The 19,529-nt window shown below is 43.0% G+C and overlaps 3 protein-coding genes across 3 annotated transcripts; 1 reads left to right on the forward strand and 2 right to left on the reverse strand.

Moving 5' to 3' along the window:
- Positions 1-1,952: 1,952 nt before the first annotated feature.
- Positions 1,953-4,828, reverse strand: LOC311512320 (uncharacterized protein). The gene is made up of 2 exons (XM_084613467.1): positions 4,787-4,828; positions 1,953-2,941 (listed from the first exon to the last, which is right to left on the reverse strand). Exon 2 carries the CDS (start codon positions 2,919-2,921, stop codon positions 2,418-2,420), a length of 504 nt encoding a protein of 167 aa, XP_084469593.1. The 5' UTR covers positions 2,922-2,941; positions 4,787-4,828; the 3' UTR covers positions 1,953-2,417.
- Positions 4,829-9,298: 4,470 nt separating this feature from the next.
- LOC311512318 (uncharacterized protein) lies at positions 9,299-11,457 on the forward strand. Its single transcript, XM_084613465.1, has 2 exons — positions 9,299-9,366; positions 10,469-11,457. Exon 2 carries the CDS (start codon positions 10,489-10,491, stop codon positions 10,990-10,992), a length of 504 nt encoding a protein of 167 aa, XP_084469591.1. The 5' UTR covers positions 9,299-9,366; positions 10,469-10,488; the 3' UTR covers positions 10,993-11,457.
- Positions 11,458-14,687: 3,230 nt separating this feature from the next.
- LOC311512319 (uncharacterized protein) lies at positions 14,688-16,846 on the reverse strand. Its single transcript, XM_084613466.1, has 2 exons — positions 16,779-16,846; positions 14,688-15,676 (listed from the first exon to the last, which is right to left on the reverse strand). Exon 2 carries the CDS (start codon positions 15,654-15,656, stop codon positions 15,153-15,155), a length of 504 nt encoding a protein of 167 aa, XP_084469592.1. The 5' UTR covers positions 15,657-15,676; positions 16,779-16,846; the 3' UTR covers positions 14,688-15,152.
- Between the last annotated feature and the right edge of the window lie 2,683 nt (positions 16,847-19,529).

Below are 19,529 nucleotides of genomic sequence, written 5' to 3' on the forward strand. Positions count from 1 at the left end.
TCTTGACGGCTTGTAGTCCATCTTTGTGTGGAATGTTGGTGTAGAGGGCTTCTACATCCATAGTGGCCAGGATGGTGTTGTCAGGAAGATCACCGATGGATTGAAGTTTCCTCAGGAAGTCAGTGGTGTCTCGAAGGTAGCTGGGAGTGCTGGTAGCGTAGGGCCTGAGGAGGGAGTCTACATAGCCAGACAATCCTGCTGTCAGGGTGCCAATGCCTGAGATGATGGGGCGCCCAGGATTTCCAGGTTTATGGATCTTGGGTAGTAGATAGAATATCCCAGGTCGGGGTTCCAGGGGTGTGTCTGTGCGGATTTCATCTTGTGCCTTTTCAGGAAGTTTCTTGAGTCTCTAAGGTGCCACAAGTACTCCTTTTCTTTTTGCGAATACAGACTAACACGGCTGTTACTCTGAAACCTGTCATTGTAGGGAGAGTGGTCACTTTGGATGAGCTTTTACCAGCAGGAGGGTGAGTTTGTGTGTGTGGTTTTTGGAGGGGGCTGAGGGGGTGAGAGAACCTGGATTTGTGCAGGAAATGGCCCACCTTGATTATCATGCACATTGTGAAGAGAGTTGTCACTTTGGATGGGCTATTACCAGCAGGAGAGTGAGTTTGTGTGGGGGGGTGGAGGGTGAGAAAACCTGGATTTGTGCTGGAAATGGCCCAACTTGATGATCACTTTAGATAAGCTATTACCAGCAGGACAGTGGGGTGGGAGGAGGTATTGTTTCATGATCTCTGTGTGTATATAATATCTGCTGCAGTTTCCACGGTATGCATCCGATGAAGTGAGCTGTAGCTCACGAAAGCTCATGCTCAAATAAATTGGTTAGTCTCAAAGGTGCCACAAGTACTCCTTTTCTTTTTGCGAATAAGACTAACACGGCTGTTACTCTGAAACACGTCAACCTAGAATGCTATACGTAGGGGGGTACCCAGAGGAGGTTATCCTCGGTCTTTTGCTTGTCAATATATTCTCTAATAACTTGAATAATGGCGTTGACAGTTCACTGATAATATTTGCAGAGGACACCAAGCTGAGAGAGGTTGCAAGCACTTTGGAAGACAGGATGAGAAGTCAAAATGAGCTTCACTGATTGGAGACTTCATCTGAAATCAATAAACTGAAATTCAATAAAGGCAACTACAAAGTATGAAGTTTGGGAAGGAAATTGTCACACTCGGATAGGGACTGGGGACGCGTAAGCTGGAGTTCTGTCTCCAGTTAGGGCATCATACTTCAATAGGGAAGACGTGGACAAACTGGAGAGAGTCCAGAGGAGAGCTACAAAAATGACAAAAAATTATAGAAACCTAACATCTGAGGAAAAATTGAAAACACTGGGTCTGGTTAGTGTTAAGAAAAGCAGACTGACGGGGGACCGGATAACACTTTCAAGTATGCATAGCATACTTTAAAGAGTATGGTGATCAATTATTCTGCATGTCCGCTGAAGATAAGATGAGATATAAGTGGCTTAATCTGCATGATAGGAGATACAGGTTAGATATTAGCCATAGCTTTCTAACTATAATGATTGTAAAGCATTGATTTCAAGCTTTCATGGGAAGTTGTAAATCATTCACGGTTTATAAGCAGAGATTTGCCGAAGACCAGTCAGGTCAGGTCCTGCGTCCGCAAAGGGGGCTGGACTAGGTGACATCCCAAGATTCCTTCCAGCCCTATATTTCCATGATTCTGCAATTTTATATAATATTTAGAGTAGGGAAATATATCTAATTCCCTTCTGAGACTTTTGGAACACGGAGGAATATCTCCCCTGGGCAGATGGCCAGCACCATGCTATTGAACAGCTGCTGCTTAGTTATTCCCTTGAGGTGGAGGTTTGTAGTGCAGGGGGCACATACGAAGCATCTACACTGGGGTGAATTTCACCCAAATCGCTTTGGATAGAAAGAAGGGAGGAGAAAGTAAAACCAGAAGGCCAATGCTATGATGCAGAATAATTTTTAATGGGAATGAGCAACGGAGCACACACTTGCAGAATGAATGAATGCAGAGTACAAAGAATGTATTATCAGGGTTACAATACGAGCAAGAACCAATCACCCGCTCCAAAGTGATGCTTTTCACACAAGATGATCTGCTTTCTGTCTTGAAGCTGCTGACTTTGAAAATCACGTCCCTTTTTCAACCAAGTGACTTGTTTTAGCCAGTTCAACATCAAGTAGCGCAAAGCACAATAGGAGCATAAGACTAAGCTGCAAAACCATTGGATCATAAACCTACACTAATATGTAACAAGTGGAAGAGACCGACAGGCCTGATTTACAGAGGTGATGAACACCCACAGTCTGCAAGTAGAGTTGTAGGCATCATTGTCCATTAGATCAGCTGTGAATCTCTATCTTGTCATTTCCTGATTGTTTCTCATTCCATGGCTCGTTCTTCTGGGTTTAACATGGCCCACAATTTCCATAGCCAGACCCAGAATATCCTCCCCCAGAAATGCTACGATATGACTTCCTGCTATAACCACATGAGCCCCCGTAACCATATGAGCCTCCATAACCACCCCCATAACCACGCCCGGCTCCACCTCCATAACCACCCCCGGCTCCACTCCCATAAACAACAACGTTACCTCCCCCGTAACCACCACCATAATCTCCCCCATAACCACCACCATAACTACCCCCAGAACCGATTGAGCCTCTGAAACCGCCACTAGAACCATATGGGACTCCAGGTCTTGCGGGCAAATTTGGTATGGTTGTTCCCACAATGCTGTCTTGAGGGCAAGTAGCGAGAGTTGGTCCTGGGAATCTCACAACAACTGGTGGCGCATAAACCACTGCACTCGAATCGCCACATGATGTGACACACGGCTCGTTGCGGACGTCAATACATGGGCGTGGGCATATATCATAATAGCAATCCTGGGGCGGGCAGTAAGACATCTTCTGTGATGGAGAGAATCCTGAAAAACACAGGAGGGAGGAAAACATAAGACACAACTGATAATGGAAAAAGAGATTCAGGCATTGAGTTTTAGAGTAATGGGGGTTAGGTAGGTAGATAAGTTTTGTTGAAGGCCACATATCTGCTTCTGTTTCTTCCTTCTAGTCCTCTGAACCCATTCCCCCTTAAGCTTCAGAAACAAAAACAAACTAAAATAATTCCAAGCAATTTCATGAGAAATTACCCTTTCACTGCTCCATGCAAGCATAAAGCTGCACAACACACAAGTGAGTTGCTATTTTCGTTGGGAGACAAGATTAACAGCACAGAGGATAGATGCAAGTGACTTGCTCACCATCATTGGTGAGTCATTGGATGGGTTGGAAGCAGAATTTAGACCTTCCTAATTGCTATTTGTGATAGAATTGATCATTAGGAAATTCCAATTGCTCCTAACTGCTGCAACTGAGACTAGGGCCCCATTGTGACAGGCACTGTACAACAAACAAAGAGTAAGACCAGAGGTAAGGAGCTCACCTGTGAGTTGTCAGATCTGGGGTCAAGTTGCTGCTCTGACTTTGACAGAGTGAGATTGTGAAAACAGGTCTCCTAAATCTGAGCAGAGTGCTCTAACCACTGGGCTATCAGATATTCTAGAACACCCCCATGCCACTAGCCCACCAAAGCCCTGATGTGGTCACCTTCAGTTGTGTCTGTGGTGCATCTTGAACTGGTAAGGTGTGCCCTGAGGCAACCTAATGCACTATGAGCCATAGGTGAGATCGGGGGGAAATTCCCCCTGGAGCCAGGACACTGAGCACCATGGGAGAATCAGGACATTGGTGGTTTTCTGCATGTGCATAAATAGAAACTTAGGTGCTGAGAGAATTTAGGTGCCTGCAGTGCTGGCAGTTTGGAAGACATCAGTGTCACCTTATTGTTGGACTTCATTGCCTAAAGGGGACCTTAGATGCTTAAGTCTCTTTGTTGATGTAGCTTCAGGAGATTAGAGTCCCAGCTTTCATTGCAGCTACACTGTCTGAGTGCTGTGCTGTTTGAGAAGCTCATCCTATTGCCCACCACCACAGAGGAAATCAAATGCAGAATCCGAATGCAGATTAACTGCGTCCTTGTCCTCTGCCCTGACCCCAGGACATTCTGTTCTAGACAGCCCAGGATGAATGAGTTAAAAAACACAGAGTCTAATTCCTAAACCCACAGTAGAAACTATTTCCGTTATGGATGCCTGGAATTTTCAAATCCTTTTGGAAAGTTTTACCAGAAAGAAGTGCAGAGAAGTTGTTAAGAATGCGAGTACCCTTGTTAAATGAGCTCAAAGTGGGGCTAGAACCCTCATCTGATCTAAGTCATCATAGTTGCTTTTAGTTCAAAGGTGCTATTTCAACTTACACCAGGTAAAGATCTATATTTCAAAATTGATCTCCAGGGTTTTATGGAAACAGCAGGATCAGGTCATCCCCTCATGAAAATACTTCTGAATCCAGTGGAGTCGGCTCAAGGTCTGCCAGTCTTACTTGTCTATAACGGGTCAGAATAAAGCTGTCCATTCCTAAAGTCGTTTAAGGCTGCAATTTTTCAGAATTGTGGAATGGATTTACATAGCCTACCCTAGTATAATTATTGGGAATGGGTGTCCCCGTCCCATTTGTTAATCCTAGCGTGATATTTTTAAAGTCGGAATCCACCAAGGCCTGCAACGGACTAGTTCCAGAGAGCCTCTTTTGGAAAGAAAGAACTAACCTCCTTAATACTGCTAATCTTACAGACTGTTGGTGCAGGTTCAGACCATAGTTAAACTATCTCTAAAGCAACAACTAGAGTAGTTTGAATTCAATAGACTTACCCAGGTCACCAAGGGGATGAAGTCAAGAGAGGTGGATAGAACAACCCGGCCTTGCAAGCACTTTTATATGCCTTCTTAGCCAATGAGAAGGCTAGGAGACACCCTTTCTGTACTAAGACCTTATCAGTAACAAAACAAAGTGTTTTTCTCGATGGGTAACACTTCTAATGTTTGCAGTAGTCTTGATCATGATTAATCAATTACTCAATTCTCAGTTCCACATAGATGACATGAACATTTCATCTTAAATCTTTGTGGGCAAGATACCTCCCTGGTATTATCTCTCTGATCTCCTTGGTGTTGACACAGGTATAAATCCAGTTCCATTTCATTAGTACTCCACTGAAAAACTTGAGGGTGACTCAGAGGCGTATCGAGGTTACAATCTGCTGTGACATACAGGATTGCATGTTATTTCATTAAATCCCAACAAGCATCTAATTAGTGACAAGGTGGAGTTCACCCTTCTAAATCCTTGTAGGGTGGGAGACATTATTCTGCATGCTTAGTATTCCCACCCTTAGCTATACCATGTATGTTTGAGCCAACACCCTTTTGAAGTGCATGACTATCTCTCCAATCAGTTCGATGGCCTTGGAACCAGGCCTTTTGGGTTACAGTACTGTGCCGGACACATGACCAGGGCAATGGCACAAACGGATAAATTAAATAGTAATAAGTCACCAGGACCAGATGGTATTCACCCAAGAGTTCAGAAGGAACTCAAATATGAAATTGCCTCAGTACTAACTGTGGTAAGAAGTCTATTGCTTACAGCAGCCTCTCTATCAGATGATTGACGGATATCTAATGTGATGCCGATTTTTAAAAATGGCTCTGAAGTTCAGTACAAGGTATATTGTTTGAAACTATAGTAAAGATCAGTATTATCAGCCATATAGAGGAACATGATATGTGGGGGAAGAGTCAATATGGCTTTTGTGAAGAGAAGTCATGGCTTACTAATCATTAGAATTCTTTGAGTCAGTTAACAAATATCTGGGCAAGGGTGATCCAGTGGAGAATGGGTACTTGGACTTTCAGAAAGTCTTTGACAAGCTCCCGCACCAAATACTCTTAAACAAACTAAAGCAGTTATGGGGAAAAGGGAAAGTTCTCTCATGGATTAGTAACCAGTTAATAAATAATGGGAAAGGGATAGAAAGGAAATTTTTAGTTTTCAAAGTGGAAATAGGTAAACCGTGGGCTCCCTTAAGGAGCCAGTGCTCTTTAATGTATTCATAAATGATCTGGAAAAAGAGGTAAATTATGAATTGGCAAAGTTTGCAGGCCACACAAAATACTTATGATAGTTAAGTGCAGTGCATACTGCAAAGAGTTACAAAGAGATCTTACAAAACTGGGTGACTGGGCAAGAAAATGGTAGTACGATTTCAAGTTGACAAATGCAAAGTAATAGAGATTGAAAAATATAATCTCAATTATACACTAACAATGATGGGGTCTAATTTAGTTGTTGCCACTCAAGAAAGATCTTGGAATTATTGTGGGAAGTTTTCTGAAAACGTCCGCTCAATCGTAGAATCACAGAAATGTAGGCCTGGAAGGGACCTTAGGAGGTCATATAGTCCAGTCCCCTGCACTCATGGCAGGACTAAGTTTTATCTAGACCATCCCTGACAGGTGTTTTTCTAACTTTCTCTTAAGATCTCTATTGATAGAGATTCCACAACCTCCCTGGGTAATTTATTCCAGTGCTTAACCACTCTGGCGTTCGGAAGTTTTTCCTAATATCCAATCTAAATGGCCCAACCTGCAATTTGAGACCATTGCTTCTTGTTCTATCCTCAGAGGTTAAGGAGAACAAGTTTTCTCCCTCCTCCTTCTAACAACCTTTTATGTGCTTGGAAACTGTTATCATGTCGCCTCTCAGTCTTCTCCTCTCCAGAGTATACAAGCCTAATTTCTGCAATGTTCCCTCAAAGGCCGTGTTTTCTAGACCTTTAATCATTTTTGTTGCTCTTCTCCGATGATCCCGAATGACTCAGATACCAACTCAGTCAGCTCCTTGAGTATTCTAGCATGTATTTAATCAGGCCCTGGTAACTTGAAGACATCTGATTTGTCTAAGTGTTTTTAACTTGTACTTTCCCTATTTTAGCCTCTGATCCTACTTCATTTTCCACTGGCCTTTACTATGTTAGACGTCTGATCATTACTAACCTTTCTGGTGAAAATTGAAATGAAAAGTCATTTAACACATTGTGGATAAGTCATGAACATAAGAATGCCCTGCAGGGTTAGAACAATGGTCCATCTAGCCCAGTATCCAATCTTCCAACAGTGGCCGGGGCCAGATGCTTCAGCAAGAGTAAACAGAAATGGGCAATTTGTCATCGAGTCCCAGCTTCTAGCCGTCAGGGGTTCAGGAATACCCAGAGCATGGGGTTGCCTTCCTGACCAACTGGGTTACTAGGCATAGATGGATCTATCTTCTATGAACTCACCTATTTCTTTTTTGAATCCAGTTATCATTTTGGCCTTTACATGATTCATGATTTTATAGACCTCTGTCACATTCCCCCTCAGTCCTCCCTTTTCCAAGTTGAACACTCTTAGTCATTTTAATCTCGCCTCATACGGAAGCTGTTCTATACCCTTAATCATTTGTGTTGCCCTTCTCTGGACTGTATACATTTTCTGAGATGGGGTGACCAGAACCGCATGCAGTATTCCAGGGGTGGCACACCATAGATTTACATAGTGGCATTACAATGTTTTTCTGTCTTAGAATCATAGAATATCAGGGTCGGAAGGGACCTCAGGAGGCCATCTAGTCCAACCCCCTGCTCAAAGCAGGACCAATCTCCAGTTTTTGCCTCGGATCCCTAAACGGCCCCCTCAAGGGTTGAACTCACAACCCTGGGTTTAGCAGGCCAATGCTCAAACCACTGAGCTATCCCTCCCCCCAGGGATCCTATCCGTTTCATAATGGTTCCTAACATTCTCTTAGTGTTTTTGACTGCTGCTGGACATGGAGCCGATATTTTCAGAGACTTACCTGCAGTGAGTTTAAAATCTCTTTCCTGAGGGGTAACAGCTAACTTAAACCCCATCATTGTGCACGTAGAGTTGGGATTATGTTTTCCAATGTGCATTACTTTGCCTTTTCCAACATGCCATTTCATCTGCCATTTTCTTGCCAGTTTTGTAAGATCCCTTTGTAACTCTTTGCAGTATGCTTCAACTTAACTATCTGGAGTAATTTTGTGTGGTCTGCAAACTTTGCCAACTCACAGTATACCCCCTTTTTCATTATGAGTACGTTCAACAGCACTGGTCCCAGTATAGCTCCTAGAAGGAGCCAGCTATTTACCTCTTTCCACTTTGAAAACTGAACGTTTTCTTCCTACCCTTTTTCTCCCTATGTTTTAACCAGTTACTGATTCATGAGAGGACCTTCCCTCTTTTCCCATAACTGCTTAGTTTACTTAAGGGCTTTCAGTGCAGGAGCTTGTCAAAGACTTTCTGAAAGCCCAGGTATACATTCTCCTCTGGACACCCTTATCCACGAATTTGTGGACCAACTCAAAGAATTCTAATGATTGGTAAGACATGATTTCTCTTCACAAAGTCATATTGATTCTGCCCCAGTGTATCCTGTTAATCTATGTGGCCGATCATTCTGATCTTTTCCAAGTTGCAACCAATTTACCTGATACTGAATTTAGGAGACTTTTCTCAAAATTGGTGTCACATTAGTTATCTGCCAGTCATCTCATAGAGAGGCTGATTTAAGCAATAGGCTAGTTACCACAGTTAGCAGGTCTGCAAGTTTATATTTGAGTTCCTTCTGAACTTTTGGGTGAACACCATCTGGTCCTGGTGACTTATTACCATTTAATTTATCAGTTTGTGCTATTGTCCTGGTCATGTGTCCAGCACAGTATTGTAACCCAGAAGGCCTGGTTCCAAGGCCATTGAACTGATTGGAGAGACATTCATGCAATTCCAAAGGGTGTTGGCTCAAATACCCACTGTACAGGTAAGGACAGGAATGCTAGACATGCAGAATAATGTCTCCCACCCCACTAAGACTTCAGAAGGGTGAATTCCACCTTGCCGCTAATTAGATACTAGACAGGATTTCAGGAACGACATGGAATCCTGTACATCACAGCAGATTGTAATATTGATACACCTTCATATTTTGAAGTTATTCAGTGAAGAAGTAATGCAATGGAACTGGATTTATACCTCAGTCAACACCAAGGAGATCAGTGGGATGATACCAAGAAGGTATGTTGCCCATAAAGCTTTCAGATTAGAGGAACTTCAGGGTGTAATACTCAAGTCATCCATATGTGGGACTGGGAATTGAGCAATTGATGAACCATGGCAAAGCCATTTAAATAATTAGAGGATAATAATAATTATCATCCAAAGCAAGAAAACATTTTGTTTGGTCAGTGGTAATGCACGCAAGAAAACACTTTGGTTGGTTGGTTATTGAAAGGGTGTCTCCTGTCTTTCCCTTTGGCTAAGAAAGCGTATAAAAGTGCTTGCAACTCTGGGTTGTTCTATCCACTTCTCTTGACTTCATCCCCTTGGTGAACTGGGTAAGTCTATTGAATTCAAATTACTCTAGTTGTTGCTTTAGTGTTAGTTTTAACTATGGATTGAACTTTCACCAATACTGTGTGATTTTAGCAATATTAATGAGGGTGGTTTTTCTTTCCAAAAGAGACTCTCTGTAACTAGTCAGTTGCAGGCCTTGGCGGTGGCAGACTTTAAAATTATCATGCTGGGATTTTCAAATCATATTTTCAAATCAATTTTCAAAACATATGGGATTGGGACATCCATTTGCAATAAATATAACAGGCTAGTGCATATACCTCCATTACACAATTCTGAAAATTCTCAGCCTTAAACTACTTTAGGAATGGACAGCTTTATTCTGATTCTTTATAGATAAATATAATTGCCAGACCGTCAGCTGACTTCACTGGACTCACAGGTATTTGCAGGAGGGGATGATCTGATCCTCCAGTTTCCATAAAATGCTGGAGATCAGTTTTGAAATATAACAACTGAACAGCAACTTGATTGTTCTTTTTAGTTTAGTGGATGATCTAGATAAGTTTGAGAGGTTGGAAGTGCTTTATATGAATTTCCCTTCAGGGCAAAACTAGCCCCATTTTAGTGATGCTAAGAAGAAATTCTCCTTATGAGCAGTTTCCTCCATAATGGGCCACGTCAGGGCTTCTATAATTTTCTCTCAAGGGTGTGGTGCTGCACAGCATTAGAGACAGGACATTGGATGAACTGGACCAAGAGCTGACCCACTATGGCAAAACTTAAAGTCTTAAGGGTAGAGCTTGTACTGTTCGATCCCGATCTTTAGCTGGTGCAAGCTGAAATAGCAGCTTTGAATGAAAAGTAGCTCTCACTGACTTCACAGGGTGTTGTGCAGCTTAATGGTTGCATGAAGCGGTGAAAAGGTAACTTGTTCTGAAATTGCTGGGATTTTGTGTGTGTGTGTTTGAAGCCTAAGGGGAATCGGTGTGAAGAAATAGAAGGAAGAAACGGGAGCAGATATGTGGCCTTCAACAAAACGTATCTACCTACCTAGCCCCCCTTACTCTAAAACTCAATGCCTGAATCTCTTTTTCCATTATCAGTTGTGTCTTACGTTTTCCTCCCTCCTGTGTTTTTCAGGATTCTCTCCATCACAGAAGATGTCTTACTGCCCGCCCCAGGATTGCTATTATGATATATGCCCACGCCCATGTATTGATGTCCGCAACGAGCCGTGTGTCACATCATGTGGCGATTCGAGTGCAGTGGTTTATGCGCCACCAGTTGTTGTGAGATTCCCAGGACCAACTCTCGCTACTTGCCCTCAAGACAGCATTGTGGGAACAACCATACCAAATTTGCCCGCAAGACCTGGAGTCCCATATGGTTCTAGTGGCGGTTTCAGAGGCTCAATCGGTTCTGGGGCTAGTTATGGTGGTGGATATGGGGGAGATTATGGTGGTGGTTACGGGGGAGGTAACGTTGTTGTTTATGGGAGTGGAGCCGGGGGTGGTTATGGAGGTGGAGCCGGGCGTGGTTATGGGGGTGGTTATGGAGGCTCATATGGTTACGGGGGCTCATGTGGTTATAGCAGGAAGTCATATCGTAGCATTTCTGGGGGAGGATATTCTGGGTCCGGCTATGGAAATTGTGGGCCATGTTAAACCCAGAAGAACGAGCCATGGAATGAGAAACAATCAGGAAATGACAAGGTAGAGATTCACAACTGATCTAATGGACAATGATGCCTACAACTCTACTTGCAGACTGTGGGTGTTCATCACCTCTGTAAATCAGGCCTGTCGGTCTCTTCCACTTGTTACATATTAGTGTAGGTTTATGATCCAATGGTTTTGCAGCTTAGTCTTATGCTCCTATTGTGCTTTGCGCTACTTGATGTTGAACTGGCTAAAACAAGTCACTTGGTTGAAAAAGGGACGTGATTTTCAAAGTCAGCAGCTTCAAGACAGAAAGCAGATCATCTTGTGTGAAAAGCATCACTTTGGAGCGGGTGATTGGTTCTTGCTCGTATTGTAACCCTGAAAATACATTCTTTGTACTCTGCATTCATTCATTCTGCAAGTGTGTGCTCCGCTGCTCATTCCCATTAAAAATTATTCTGCATCATAGCATTGGCCTTCTGGTTTTACTTTCTCCTCCCTTCTTTCTATCCAAAGCAACTTGGGTGAAATTCACCCTGGTGCAGACGCTCAGTACGTGCCCTCCGCACAACAACCCTCTGCCTCAAGGGAATAACTGAACAGCAAAGTGCATTAACTGGTCAATAGCATGGGGCTGGCCATGAATCATAGAATCATAGAATATCAGGGTTGGAAGGGACCTCAGGAGGTTCTAGTCCAACCCCCTGCTCAAAGCAGGACCCATCCCCAATTAAATCACCCCAGTCAGGGCTTTGTCAAGCCTGACCTTAAAAACTTCTAAGGAAGGAGATTCCACCACCTCCCTAGGTAACGCATTCCAGTGTTTTACCACCCTCCTAGTGAAAAAGTTTTTCCTAATATCCAACCTAAACCTCCCCCACTGCAACTTGAGACCATTACTCCTTGTTCTGTCATGTGCTACCTCTGAGAACAGTCTAGAGCCATCCTTTCAGGTAGTTGAAAGCAGCTATCAAATCCCCCCTCATTTTCTCTTCCGTAGACTGAACAATCCCAGTTCCCTCAGCCTCTCCTCATAAGTCATGTGTTCCAGACCCCTAATCATTTTTGTTGCCCTCCGCTGGACTCTTTCCAATTTTTCCACATCCTTCTTGTAGCATGGGGCCCAAAACTGGACACAATACTCCAGATGAGGCCTCACCAATGTCGAATAGAGGGGAACGATCACTTCCCTCAATCTGCTGGCAATGCCCCTACGTATACATCCCAAAAGGCCTTCTTGGCAACAAGGGCACACTGTTGACTCATATCCAGCTTCTCGTCCACTGTAACCCCTAGGTCCTTTTCTGTAGAACTGCTGCCGAGCCATTCGGTACCTAGTCTGTAGCGGTGCATTGGATTCTTCCGTCCTAAGTGCAGGACTCTGCACTTGTCCTTGTTGAACCTCATCAGATTTCTTTTGGCCCAATCCTCCAATTTGTCTAGGTTCCTCTGTATCCTATCCCTACCCTCCAGCGTATTTACCTCTACTCCCAGTTTAGTGTCATCTGCAAACTTGCTGAGGGTGCAATCCACACCATCCTCCAGATCATTTATGAAGATATTGAACAAAACCGGCCCCAGGACCGACCCTTGGGGCACTCCACTTCATACCAGCTGCTAGCTAGACATGGAGCCATTGAGCTCTACCCTCTGAGCCCGAAAATCTAGCCAGCTTTCTATCCACCTTATAGTCCACCGTGTGCAGACGCAGGACCTGACCTGACTGGTCTTCGTCAAACCTCTCCTTATAAACTGTCAATGATGGAGATTCCACAACTTCCCATCAAAGCCTGAAATCAATGCTTTACAATCATAATAGTTAGAAAGTTATGGCCAGTATCTAACCTGTATCTCCCATCATGCAGATTAAGCCAATTACATCTCATCTTATCTTCAGCGGACATGCAGAATAATTTACCATCATGCTCTTTAAAACAGCCCTACACATACTTAAAAGTTTTATCCGGTCCCCGTAAATCTGCTTTTCTTTACACTAACCAGGCCCAGTGTTTTCAATTTTTCCTCAGATGTCAGGTTTCTAAAATTTTTGACATTTTTGTAGCTCTCCTCTGGACTCTCTTCAGTTTGTCCACATCTTCCCTATTGAAGTATGATGCCCCAAACTGGAGACAAAACTCCAGCTTACGCTTCACCAGTCCCTATCCAAGTGTGACAATTTCCTTCCCAAACTTCATACTTTGTAGTTGCCTTTATTGAATTTCAGTTTATTGATTTCAGATGAAGTCTCCAATTAGTGAAGCTCATTTTGACTTCTCATCCTGTCTTCCAAAGTGCTTGCAACCTCTCTCAGCTTGGTGTCCTCTGCAAATATTATCAGTGAACTGTCGACGCCATTATTCAAGTTATTAGAGAATATATTGACAAGCAAAAGACCCAGGATAACCTCCTCTGGGTACCCCCCTACGTATAGCGTTCTAGGTTGACGTGGTTGAGGGAAAGTTTGCGTATAAGAGTATCTGGGTGACTGTGAAAAACTTTCCTAAGATCAAGATATAGATAGGACTCTAAAATAATAAAATGATAACCCTTAAGAGAATATGAGTGAAAGGATTTTTACTTGAATAATGAATTTTCTTCAAGTGACACCTACTTACTATACTAGAAACACTTGGCTTGTTTCATGCCCGAAATTTCTAAGTCTCTGTTCCTGCAAAACATATGCACAGAAGAACTGAAAACTAAGAATTTCAAAAGTGCATGGTCCTAGATTCTGCTTGAGACGTATTCATGAGAACAGGGGTCCAGAGACTAGACAGCGAGTACTTCTAAAAACAAGGATTTTTTCAAGATGTCTGAAGTTAGGAACCAAAATCACCAGTTGCTTTTGAAAATCGACGTCTTGGGTTTCGCCACAGATGTCTTGAATCACCTTTGCAAAATCAATATTCTCTTTCATCTCCCTATAAGTAAAAAGGGTGGTGGTAATAAATCACTCATTTTGGGGAGATTACAATCTACTTATCTATCTAAGGCCTGGTCTACACGACGGGGGGCAGGGATCGATCTAAGTTACCTCTCAAGTAGAATCTAGGATCTAGCACTTTTGAAATTCTTAGTTTTCAGTTCTTCTGTGAATACATTTTGCAGGAAAAGAGACTTGGTGGGTTTGTGTAGGGCCATTTTAAAGAGCATGATGGTAAATTGTACTGCATGTCCGCTGAAGATAAAATGAGATGTAATAGGCTTAATCTGCATGATGGGAGATACAGGTTAGATACTGGCCATAACTTTCTAACTATTATGATTGTAAAGCATTGATTTCAGGCTTTGACGGGAAGTTGTGGAATCTCCATCATTGACGGTTTATAAGGAGAGGTTTGACAAAGACCAGTCAGGTCGGGTCCTGCGTCCGCACAGGGGCCTGGACAAGGTGACATCCCAAGGTTCCTTCCAGCCCTCTATTTCCAGGATTCTACAATTTTATATAATATTTAGAGCTGGGAAATATATTCTAATTCCCTTCTGAGACTTTTGGAACAAGGGGGAATATCTCCCTTGGGAAGATGGCCAGCCCCATGCTATTGACCAGTTAATGCACTTTGCTGTTCAGTTATTCCCTTGAGGCAGAGGGTTGTTGTGCGGAGGGCACGTACTGAGCGTCTGCACCAGGGTGAATTTCACCCAAGTTGCTTTGGATAGAAAGAAGGGAGGAGAAAGTAAAACCAGAAGGCCAATGCTATGATGCAGAATAATTTTTAATGGGAATGAGCAGCGGAGCACACACTTGCAGAATGAATGAATGCAGAGTACAAAGAATGTATTTTCAGGGTTACAATACGAGCAAGAACCAATCACCCGCTCCAAAGTGATGCTTTTCACACAAGATGATCTGCTTTCTGTCTTGAAGCTGCTGACTTTGAAAATCACGTCCCTTTTTCAACCAAGTGACTTGTTTTAGCCAGTTCAACATCAAGTAGCGCAAAGCACAATAGGAGCATAAGACTAAGCTGCAAAACCATTGGATCATAAACCTACACTAATATGTAACAAGTGGAAGAGACCGACAGGCCTGATTTACAGAGGTGATGAACACCCACAGTCTGCAAGTAGAGTTGTAGGCATCATTGTCCATTAGATCAGTTGTGAATCTCTACCTTGTCATTTCCTGATTGTTTCTCATTCCATGGCTCGTTCTTCTGGGTTTAACATGGCCCACAATTTCCATAGCCGGACCCAGAATATCCTCCCCCAGAAATGCTACGATATGACTTCCTGCTATAACCACATGAGCCCCCGTAACCATATGAGCCTCCATAACCACCCCCATAACCACGCCCGGCTCCACCTCCATAACCACCCCCGGCTCCACTCCCATAAACAACAACGTTACCTCCCCCGTAACCACCACCATAATCTCCCCCATATCCACCACCATAACTAGCCCCAGAACCGATTGAGCCTCTGAAACCGCCACTAGAACCATATGGGACTCCAGGTCTTGCGGGCAAATTTGGTATGGTTGTTCCCACAATGCTGTCTTGAGGGCAAGTAGCGAGAGTTGGTCCTGGGAATCTCACAACAACTGGTGGCGCATAAACCACTGCACTCGAATCGCCACATGATGTGACACACGGCTCGTTGCGGACATCAATACATGGGCGTGGGCATATATCATAATAGCAATCCTGGGGCGGGCAGTAAGACATCTTCTGTGATGGAGAGAATCCTGAAAAACACAGGAGGGAGGAAAACGTAAGACACAACTGATAATGGAAAAAGAGATTCAGGCATTGAGTTTTAGAGTAAGGGGGGCTAGGTAGGTAGATACGTTTTGTTGAAGGCCACATATCTGCTCCCGTTTCTTCCTTCTATTTCTTCACACCGATTCCCCTTAGGCTTCAAACACACACACACAAAATCCCAGCAATTTCAGAACAAGTTACCTTTTCACCGCTTCATGCAACCATTAAGCTGCACAACACCCTGTGAAGTCAGTGAGAGCTACTTTTCATTCAAAGCTGCTATTTCAGCTTGCACCAGCTAAAGATCGGGATCGAACAGTACAAGCTCTACCCTTAAGACTTTAAGTTTTGCCATAGTGGGTCAGCTCTTGGTCCAGTTCATCCAATGTCCTGTCTCTAATGCTGTGCAGCACCACACCCTTGAGAGAAAATTATAGAAGCCCTGACGTGGCCCATTATGGAGGAAACTGCTCATAAGGAGAATTTCTTCTTAGCATCACTAAAATGGGGCTAGTTTTGCCCTGAAGGGAAATTCATATAAAGCACTTCCAACCTCTCAAACTTATCTAGATCATCCACTAAACTAAAAAGAACAATCAAGTTGCTGTTCAGTTGTTATATTTCAAAACTGATCTCCAGCATTTTATGGAAACTGGAGGATCAGATCATCCCCTCCTGCAAATACCTGTGAGTCCAGTGAAGTCAGCTGACGGTCTGGCAATTATATTTATCTATAAAGAGTCAGAATAAAGCTGTCCATTCCTAAAGTAGTTTAAGGCTGAGAATTTTCAGAATTGTGTAATGGAGGTATATGCACTAGCCTGTTATATTTATTGCAAATGGATGTCCCAATCCCATATGTTTTGAAAATTGATTTGAAAATATGATTTGAAAATCCCAGCATGATAATTTTAAAGTCTGCCACCGCCAAGGCCTGCAACTGACTAGTTACAGAGAGTCTCTTTTGGAAAGAAAAACCACCCTCATTAATATTGCTAAAATCACACAGTATTGGTGAAAGTTCAATCCATAGTTAAAACTAACACTAAAGCAACAACTAGAGTAATTTGAATTCAATAGACTTACCCAGTTCACCAAGGGGATGAAGTCAAGAGAAGTGGATAGAACAACCCAGAGTTGCAAGCACTTTTATACGCTTTCTTAGCCAAAGGGAAAGACAGGAGACACCCTTTCAATAACCAACCAACCAAAGTGTTTTCTTGCGTGCATTACCACTGACCAAACAAAATGTTTTCTTGCTTTGGATGATAATTATTATTATCCTCTAATTATTTAAATGGCTTTGCCATGGTTCATCAATTGCTCAATTCCCAGTCCCACATATGGATGACTTGAGTATTACACCCTGAAGTTCCTCTAATCTGAAAGCTTTATGGGCAACATACCTTCTTGGTATCATCCCACTGATCTCCTTGGTGTTGACTGAGGTATAAATCCAGTTCCATTGCATTACTTCTTCACTGAATAACTTCAAAATATGAAGGTGTATCAATATTACAATCTGCTGTGATGTACAGGATTCCATGTCGTTCCTGAAATCCTGTCTAGTATCTAATTAGCGGCAAGGTGGAATTCACCCTTCTGAAGTCTTAGTGGGGTGGGAGACATTATTCTGCATGTCTAGCATTCCTGTCCTTACCTGTACAGTGGGTATTTGAGCCAACACCCTTTGGAATTGCATGAATGTCTCTCCAATCAGTTCAATGGCCTTGGAACCAGGCCTTCTGGGTTACAATACTGTGCTGGACACATGACCAGGACAATAGCACAAACTGATAAATTAAATGGTAATAAGTCACCAGGACCAGATGGTGTTCACCCAAAAGTTCAGAAGGAACTCAAATATAAACTTGCAGACCTGCTAACTGTGGTAACTAGCCTATTGCTTAAATCAGCCTCTCTATGAGATGACTGGCAGATAACTAATGTGACACCAATTTTGAGAAAAGTCTCCTAAATTCAGTATCAGGTAAATTGGTTGCAACTTGGAAAAGATCAGAATGATCGGCCACATAGATTAACAGGATACACTGGGGCAGAATCAATATGACTTTGTGAAGAGAAATCATGTCTTACCAATCATTAGAATTCTTTGAGTTGGTCCACAAATTCGTGGATAAGGGTGTCCAGAGGAGAATGTATACCTGGGCTTTCAGAAAGTCTTTGACAAGCTCCTGCACTGAAAGCCCTTAAGTAAACTAAGCAGTTATGGGAAAAGAGGGAAGGTCCTCTCATGAATCAGTAACTGGTTAAAACATAGGGAGAAAAAGGGTAGGAAGAAAACGTTCAGTTTTCAAAGTGGAAAGAGGTAAATAGCTGGCTCCTTCTAGGAGCTATACTGGGACCAGTGCTGTTGAACGTACTCATAATGAAAAAGGGGGTATACTGTGAGTTGGCAAAGTTTGCAGACCACACAAAATTACTCCAGATAGTTAAGTTGAAGCATACTGCAAAGAGTTACAAAGGGATCTTACAAAACTGGCAAGAAAATGGCAGATGAAATGGCATGTTGGAAAAGGCAAAGTAATGCACATTGGAAAACATAATCCCAACTCTACGTGCACAATGATGGGGTTTAAGTTAGCTGTTACCCCTCAGGAAAGAGATTTTAAACTCACTGCAGGTAAGTCTCTGAAAATATCGGCTCCATGTCCAGCAGCAGTCAAAAACACTAAGAGAATGTTAGGAACCATTATGAAACGGATAGGATCCCTGGGGGGAGGGATAGCTCAGTGGTTTGAGCATTGGCCTGCTAAACCCAGGGTTGTGAGTTCAACCCTTGAGGGGGCCGTTTAGGGATCCGAGGCAAAAACTGGAGATTGGTCCTGCTTTGAGCAGGGGGTTGGACTAGATGGCCTCCTGAGGTCCCTTCCGACCCTGATATTCTATGATTCTAAGACAGAAAAACATTGTAATGCCACTATGTAAATCTATGGTGTGCCACCCCTGGAATACTGCATGCGGTTCTGGTCACCCCATCTCAGAAAATGTATACAGTCCAGAGAAGGGCAACACAAATGATTAAGGGTATAGAACAGCTTCCGTATGAGGCGAGATTAAAATGACTAAGAGTGTTCAACTTGGAAAAGGGAGGACTGAGGGGGAATGTGACAGAGGTCTATAAAATCATGAATCATGTAAAGGCCAAAATGATAACTGGATTCAAAAAAGAAATAGGTGAGTTCATAGAAGATAGATCCATCTATGCCTAGTAACCCAGTTGGTCAGGAAGGCAACCCCATGCTCTGGGTATTCCTGAACCCCTGACGGCTAGAAGCTGGGACTCGATGACAAATTGCCCATTTCTGTTTACTCTTGCTGAAGCATCTGGCCCCGGCCACTGTTGGAAGATTGGATACTGGGCTAGATGGACCATTGTTCTAACCCTGCAGGGCATTCTTATGTTCATGACTTATCCACAACGTAAATCACTCCATAGCCTTCAAAGTAGAGCTGAAGCAGGATTGAAATGTTTTGATAATCTTTTGTGCTCTTGCTCTGCTCAGTAGTGACTTTCAGCCTAATGGAATTAGACTTTCCAGTCTGAAGAGATGTCCAGTCAAGTGATCATTGGTTTAGGGACTGGAAGACAGGTGATGATTATAACAGGACACCGAAGGGCTACCTACAGCAGGCTTGCTCCTGGGTTGCAGCAAAAGTGGCAGTAGGAGAAAGGAAAGAGTGCAGTGTTGTATAAAGACTTGTATACACTATGGAACCTGTAACAAGACACTGGTGTTTTTTCTGGGACAATGTAACCAACAAAGCACAGGAAGTATACCATCAGCGATGGAAGTGAACCCTACTTAATCATCG

Source organism: Lepidochelys olivacea (genome assembly GCF_965140295.1).
Source record: "Lepidochelys olivacea isolate rLepOli2 genome assembly, chromosome: 24".
NCBI lineage: Eukaryota > Metazoa > Chordata > Testudines > Cheloniidae > Lepidochelys > Lepidochelys olivacea.